Source organism: Rhinopithecus bieti, unplaced genomic scaffold (genome assembly GCF_001698545.2).
Source record: "Rhinopithecus bieti isolate Rb0 unplaced genomic scaffold, ASM169854v2 scaffold_12088, whole genome shotgun sequence".
NCBI classification, from domain to species: domain Eukaryota; kingdom Metazoa; phylum Chordata; class Mammalia; order Primates; family Cercopithecidae; genus Rhinopithecus; species Rhinopithecus bieti.
In genome coordinates, this window is record NW_016807975.1 from 178,412 (window position 1) to 186,608 (window position 8,197).

Genomic DNA, 8,197 nt, shown 5'->3' on the forward strand with positions numbered 1-8,197 from the left:
ATTATCCTGCATGGAAAAAGCAAAGTCAAGAAACCTGAGTCACCTGGACCATCAGCTACATGTTCTATCCCTCCTTTGGGTCAGGAGGAGCTAGAATAGATTCAGTTTGACTTGGTAAAGTATAAACTGCTCTGTATTTATTAACAAAGAAAGAGGGAGAGAAGATCCAAGTAACCACAAACAGAAATGACAAAGATGACATTATAACTGTTGTGACAGAAATACAATAGATCCTCAGAGACTATCCTGAACACCTCTATGCTCACAAACTAGAAAATCTAGAGGAAATGGGTAAATTCCTGGAAACATACAACCCCCCAAGATTGAATCAGGAAGAAATTGAAACCCTAAATAATCCAACATTGAGTTCCAAAATTGAATTGGGGACCAAATACTTACCAATCAAAAAAAGCCCTGGACTAGATGGATTTATAGTTGCATTTTACCTGATGTACAAAGAAGAGCTGGTACCAATTCTACTAAAAGTATTTTCAAAAAATTAAGGAGGGACTCCTCCCTAACTAATTCTATGAAGCCAGCATCACCCTGATAACAAAACCTGGCAAAGACACAATGCAAAAAGAAAACTACAGGCCATCATTACGGAGGAGAAAAGATGCAAAAAATCATCAACAAAATACTAGCAAACTGAATCCAGCATATATTAAAAGTTAATTCACCACAATCAAATAGGCTTCATTCCTGGGATGCAAGGTTGTTTCAACATATGCAAATCAATAAATGTGATTCACCACATGAACACAATTAAAAACAAAAACCATATGATCATCTCAATAGATGTAGACAAAGCCTTTGATAAAATCCAACATCTCTTCATGATAAACACCCTCAACAAACTGGGCATCAAAGGGACGTACCTCAAAATAATAACCTTCTATTACAAACCCACAGCCAACATTATACTGAATGGGCAAAAGCTGGAAGCATTCCCCTTGAGAACTGAAAGAAGATAGTGGTACTTACTCTCACCAGTCCTATTCAAGATAGTACTGAAAGTCTTAGAGCAATCAGAGAAGAGAAAGAAAGAAAAGACATCCAAATAAGAAAAGAAGTCAAAATATCTCTCTTTGTTGACTATACGACTCTATAACTAGAAAACCTTAAAGATTCTGCTAAAAGGGTCCTGGAACTGATAAATAGCTTCCGTAAAGTTTCAGGGTACAAAATCAATGTATAAAAATTAGTAGCATTTCTGTACATCAATAACATTTAAGCCAAAAGCCACATTAAGAATGCAATTCCATTTACAATAGCCACACAAAAAATAAAATACCTAGGAATACATCTAACCAAGGAGAAGAAAGATCTTCGCAAGGAGAGCTACAGAACACTGCTGAATGAAATCACAGATGATACAAACAAATGGAAAAATATTTCATGCTCACGGATTAGAAGAATCAATATTGAAAACGGCCACACTGCCAAAGCAATCTATAGATTCAATGCTATTCCTATTAAACTTCCAAAGTCATTTTTCATGGAATTGGAAAAATTATGCTAAAATTCATATGGAACCTAAAAGAGCCTGAATACCCAAGGCGATAGCAAAAAGAACAAAACTGGAGTCATCACATTACCTAACTCTAAAAAGTATACAATAAGGCCACCATAACCAAAACAGCTTGGTACTAGTACATAAACAGACACATAGACCAATGGAACAGAATAGGGAACCCAGAAATGAAGCCACAGACTTACAGCCATCTAATCTTTACAAAGCTGACAAAAATAAACAATGAAGGAAGGACTCCCCATTCAATAAATGGTACTGGGGTAGGTGGCGAGCTACATGCAGAAGAATGAAACTGGACTCCTTTTCACCATACACAAAAATTTACTCAAGATGGATTAAAGATTTAAACATAAGACCTCAAACTATAAGAGCCCTTGAATAAAACCTAGCAAACACCATTCTGGACATTGGCCTTGGGAAAGAAATTATGACCAAGTCCTCAAAAGCGATTGCAACAAAAGAAAAATTGATTAACTGGGACCTAATTAAACTAAAGAACTTCTGCACAGCATAAGAAACTATCAACAGAATAAACAGACAACTTACAAAATGGGAGAAAAAGTTTGCAAACTATGCATTTGACAAAGGTCTAATATCTAGAATCTATAAGGAACTTAATTCAACAAGCAAAAACCAAATAACCCCATTAAGGAGTAAGGAAAAGACATGAACAGACACTTCTCAAAAGAAGACATACACGTGGCTAACAAAGTCATGAAAAAATGCTCAACATCACTAATCACAAGAGAAGTGCAAATCAAAATCACAATGAGATGCCATCTTGTACCAGTCAGAATGGCTGTTATTAAAAAACCAAAGTACAGCAGATGCTGGCAAGGCTGCAGAGAAATGGAAATGCTCAGAAAGGAAATGCTTATACATTGTTGGTGGGAATATAAATTGGTTCACCCATTGTTAAAAGCAGTTGGGAGATTTCTTACAGAACTTGGAACTACCATTTCACCCACCAATCCCATTAATGGGTATATATCCAAAAGAAAATAAATCATTCTGCTAAAAAGATGTATGCACTCATATGTTCATCACAGGACTATTCACAATAGCAAAGACGTGGAATCATCTTAGGTGCCCATCCTAGGTTCCCATGGTGGATTAGATAAAGAAAATATGGTACATATATACCATGGAATACTAGGCAGTCATAAAAAGAAAAAAATCATGCCTTTTGTAGCAACATGGATGCACCTAGAGTCTACTATTCTAAGCCATTTAATGCAGGAACAGAAAACATAGTACCACATGTTCTCACTTGTAAGCGAGAGCTAAAAATTGGGTACTCATGGCAACAATAGACATGGGGGATAATACAGGGGTAAGGTATGGGTGCAAGGGATGAAAAACTATGCTCATTATCTGGATGACAGGATCATTTGTATCCCAAACCTCAGCATCATGCAATATACCCGTGTAACCTGTATATGTACTACTTGAATCCAAGATAAAATTTGAAACAAAAAAATAAAAATAATAAATCATCCCACTCTGTGTACATAGAGAAAAATATCACATTGTACCCCATAAATGTATACAATTATTATTTATCAATCAATGATAATATTTGAAAAATGTTTTAGTGGTGGGGGCTGCTCATCATGGAATAATGAAGATGGAATCAGGACACAGTTCAGGATTACGTGTATAGTTTCATCCTTGGGAGGAGAGCAACGAAAACATACTTGGGTTATGTAGAAGTTAACTCCATCTTTGCTTTGTTTGGACAAGATGACTCTTGCAGAAGTACCTGAAATCTGAGGACTATTTCTAGTCTTGTGGGGTTCCAACCAGGTAGATAAGGCCATTTCATTGTTTTGCTTCTGGACAGCTTGTTGGCTTGTCCTACACTGCAATTCCTAATTTAGTTCATTGCATCCTTTAAAAACACTGATAAATAAAGACGTTGAAGAAGATATAATGTACCTAATACATGCCCACTGGAGCTGATGTAACATAAAACTTTAAATTCAATACAATTTTATAGGTTTCTTTTTCCACTCCTATAAACAAATAAGATGAATTATTGTGTGCTCAATGTTTGTGATTACCCGGAATTAGTTTTTTTCTTTTTCTAAAATTGGTATAGAAACTGAGTGGTTAACAGTTTTAACATCCCTTCCTCCTCTTCAACCATGTAACAGCATCATGCTGTAGTCACTACTGCCTGATCCTGAAATGTTTAAGGATGGAAATAAAAATAACTGTATAGCTTTGATTTTTAATAAAAATTTCCAGTACCTACCTTTGTAGAGATTCTGAATTACTAGAACTGGGAATCTGATACTTGAGTAAGAAAAGTGTTCTGATGTGTGCTAACAGCACTTGGATTAAGATCGCCAGCACAGTTCCTACTCATTGAATTCTTTCCTTCTACATGGTTTCATTCCTAATCCATTCATCTACAACTGGGTAATTTCTTGCAAGCTCTGTCTTGCTCAGGCTGGGACCTCTTGTAATAACCATCTGTAATTGCATCATGTTCTCTAAACCTAAGGATTAGGAAGGTTATATGTATGCAGCCAGAGGTACCTTCTCCCTAGGATAAAGCCGTCACCCACATAAATTCAAGGAACCTTCTCTGATAAAGAACTAATGTGTGCACATTGGCCTCAATATTCTATAGCTCCAGAGAGGGTGGAAAAGACAAGAAACAGTACATCAATATGTAACATTGGTAAAATTATAATTTATGTAATTTTGCTCACATATATTAGATACATTTATGAATCTGTTTCTATAATATGTATGTGCATTAATATATTATTTATCCTGCAATGCAATTTCACTCCTCACCTTTAATTGGTCAATTCAGCACGCTTTAAGAAAAATAATAACATGATAGGTGTGTGTTGATGAATTCACTGAGACAATCAAAGTACAATATAAGTATATTCTAATCTTATAGCCACAGATACTTCAGGATCTGCCAATTGGACCTCTATTCCACCTCATACATAGGATTATAATAGTGCAACCCTTGTTATATATTTGCGCACACACAGATATTTAGTCATCCCCCACATATACATTCCAAATAAACAAAATGACTCGGCCAGTGTGGCGGCTCATGCCTGTAATCCCAGCACTTTTGGGAGGCTGAGGTGAGCGGATCACGAGGTCAGGAGATCGAGACCATCCTGGCTAGCAAGGTGAAACCCTGTCTGTACTAAAAATGCAAAAATTAGCCGGGCATGGTGGTGGGCGCCTGTAGTCCTAGCTACTCGGGAGGCTGAGGCAGGAGAATGGCGTCAACCCGGGAGGTGGAGCTTGCAGTGAGCCGAGATCGCGCCACTGCACTCCAATCTGGGCAACAGAGTGAGACTCCATCTCAAAAAACAAAATGAAACAAAACAAAATCACTCATATTTCATTACATCTAAAGCCATGTTTTTTCCACTTTAACATGTTGGAAACTAGGAAGAGTTCCAAAATTGATGCTGTCTTGGTTTTACAAATTATTAGGGGGGTGTGTGTGCATGTGTGTATACTTTGAGTTGTATCCGCACTAATTAAAAAATATAGATTTCTTTTTAAATTGAGGGGAAATTATGAATCATTTGGAGTAAATTATTTCAAAATTTACTAGGCTCACAATTGTACAGTTTTGGTGTATTGTTATGCTTATGTCACAACTGGACACTGAGATGCTACAGAAAGTAAATATGGAACAGTAGGCAGTTATCTAATTTTAATGTTATACTAGTATTCAATAAATGCTAATTGCTTTCCTGGAAACATAATTTATTCTTCATAAACGATTTGTTAATATGAAAAGTTTTACTTGTAAGACAAATCAGAATAGAGGACATAATAGTAAACTTCTATTGAAAGTAAGTATTTTCCAGGGTTGGTTTAAGTAAACTATTGTGCAGTTTTCTGGGTAATGTTGATTTTCTAGACGAGTGTGATTGTTATTTGAGGATGGAAATGCAGGCGGTATTAAAAGGATTTCTAATCAGCAATTTTTTCAAGGCCACTTTCACCTCTTTGTTCCGTAGACTATAGATGATAGGATTCAACATGGGGGTTAGTCCAGCATATACCAAAGCCATAAATTTATCTATTTCCTGTGAATCTGCAGCAGAGGGCTTCAGGTACATGGAGAGGGCTGTACCATAGAACAAAACTACCACCATCAGGTGGGCTGTGCACGTTGAAAAGGCTTTACTTCGGCCTTCCACTGAGCTGATTCTCAGGATACTGGTGAGGATAAATGCATAAGAGATACAAATGAGTAGCATTGGCGTGGGGAGAAGAAGTACACTGATCACCAGCATGATTAACTGCACCAGGGAGGTGTCCACACAAACCAAGTTCAATACAGCCAGAATTTCACAAGTGAAATGATTGATGATACTATTACCACAGAGAGACAGTGGCAGCACAGACATTGTTTCCACCAGGGCAGTGAGACAGCCTGTCATCCAGGAGCCAGCTGCAATCTGCACACAGGTTCTCCTATTCATGATGACAGGGTATCTCAGGGGGTTGCAGATGGCCACATACCGGTCATATGCCATCATGGACAGGAGTACACATTCAGTGGAGCCCATGGCAAGGGAGAGGTACATCTGAGTGGCACATCCTGAGAATGAAATAGTGTTTCTCCCTGAAACAAAGTTTGCCAGCATTGGAATGAGCGCAGAAGAGGTATACCAGATGTCCAGAAAGGAGAGATTGCTGAGGAAGGGGTACATAGGGGTGTGGAGGTGGGAATCTAGGATGGTGATGGAGATCAGAATAACATTGCCCAGTAAGGTGATGAGGTACATCAGCGAGCACACCGCAAATATGATGACCTGAACTTTAGGGCAGTGAGAAAATCCCAGGAAGAAAAATACTTTTACAGATGTCCAGTTTGCCGGGAACATTTTTTTATATGTTCATCTGTACGTATGCATAGAAGGATTAATGTCACACATATATAAAACCTAACCCCCTCCTTCACATATCTGGCATGTTTTATTTATATGAACTTGTGGTCTGTTCTTAAATGGTTCTCTAGGTTAGCGATAGTAATATTTGTTTGAAGAAATATGTCACTAATAAGAAAAATTTAAGCAGGAAGTCAACAGATACATCCTTAAAATATTACTTTTGCTGTTAGATTTTCTCTTGGCAATGTGAGGGTAAGAGGATGGTGTATTTAATCAGCATCACAAAAGAATGAGAAAAGAAACAACATTTTGCATTCTTTCTTTTTCCAAAACCACATTTTAACTGATCTATTTACCTCTGTACCATTGGCATGATTTTCTTCCTCTGATTTGGCAATAATCTTCTTACTTAGGAACTGTTAGGATTTCCAGGTTCGCAGTTTCTTCTGCCATTCCTAGAGATATATCCAAAATAATTTGGAAGTCTCAGTGAATAAAGGCAAAAAAAGGTATAGGTTTCTGCAGCCATAAATTAACAGAGACTTTGAACACTTAGACACAAGCCCAGAGTTGCTTTCTTAAACCAGGAAAATGGTGACATGTGTCTCATGCTGGGAGACACATGGCAAATATTTCTTTCATCTTGCTTCAGTTGTCCTGATGTTTGTGCTGCAGTAACATCCTCCAAAGAAGCAGCCATTGGCAGTGTAGGGCAATTTAAGCTATTTGTTGCTTTTGAAAAGTCTCCAATTCATGCAGCAAATTAAAGTTACACATCTATTTGTACAGTATTACAAATTCTAAAACTCCAGGGACAGTGTCCCATAAATCCAATTATAGTCAGTAGCTCGTCTTGCCTAATTGTAGGGTTATTCAAACAATACATAAACATGTTTCCTACCTACACTGTCTTTGGGAAGGGGAACTTTACTCTTCTCCCAATGGTGTTATGAAGTGAGACTCGTTAATTTAAATGAAGTTAAAAATAATGCATAATGTTGGTAGTTTCTCCTTCAGATTGTAGGAGAGTTTTATAATATGAATGAGATCAAGTTGTACTTGATATGGGACCCGTAACTTTTCTACTACTCAACATGGCTTAAAGAGAAGGCAGATATTTCTCATAGCACATAAAGGTCCATTTACTTTCAGAAACACTTTTTCTTTTGGGAAATAAGCTTCACCCTATAAAGGCATCTTTACCCTTCAGAAATCCATTGAAGCTTCTATCTGAGTGATGCTTTATAATCCCTGTTCACAACTTGTTTGTTTTCCAAGTGAGAGATGAATGGTTAACAGTGTATGGTGGTGCGGGGAGTGCATACTGTCAGTGTCATCATTGTACAATTGTGATTGTATAACTTGCTTCTTAGTAGCAGATTGTAATCATGACCATTACTGAATTGTTTTACATCACATCAAATATTCTTCATTCTCAGAGAAGGTCATAAATTTGAATGATTGCCAAGATATTTCAAAGCACAGTAAAAAAAAATCTCTTCGCTAGTTAGTATTTACAATCAGAAGGCATCTTTTAGGTCTTTCATGTACTCACTCCAACAGAGATATAACTTTCATCACCTTGGAATCATGCGTATGGTTCCCTTCTTTACCTATAGGAAAGCTTGGTGCACAGGAAAGACTAGGGACTTTGCGCAATAAACACTTTTCACTTTACCACTTCATTTTTGTCACCTAGAGCAAGTTGATGATCCTCATTGAGATTCAGATTATTTATAAAAGGGCAATGACAGTATTTCCTTATCAGAGT

At 37.2% G+C, this 8,197-nt stretch overlaps 1 protein-coding gene across 1 annotated transcript; it reads right to left on the reverse strand.

Moving 5' to 3' along the window:
* Nucleotides 1-5,422: 5,422 nt before the first annotated feature.
* Nucleotides 5,423-6,500, reverse strand: OR13F1 (olfactory receptor family 13 subfamily F member 1). Its single transcript, XM_017884299.1, has one exon. The coding sequence runs from the start codon at nucleotides 6,418-6,420 to the stop codon at nucleotides 5,461-5,463; it is 960 nt and encodes a 319-aa protein (XP_017739788.1). The 5' UTR covers nucleotides 6,421-6,500; the 3' UTR covers nucleotides 5,423-5,460.
* Nucleotides 6,501-8,197: the final 1,697 nt, after the last annotated feature.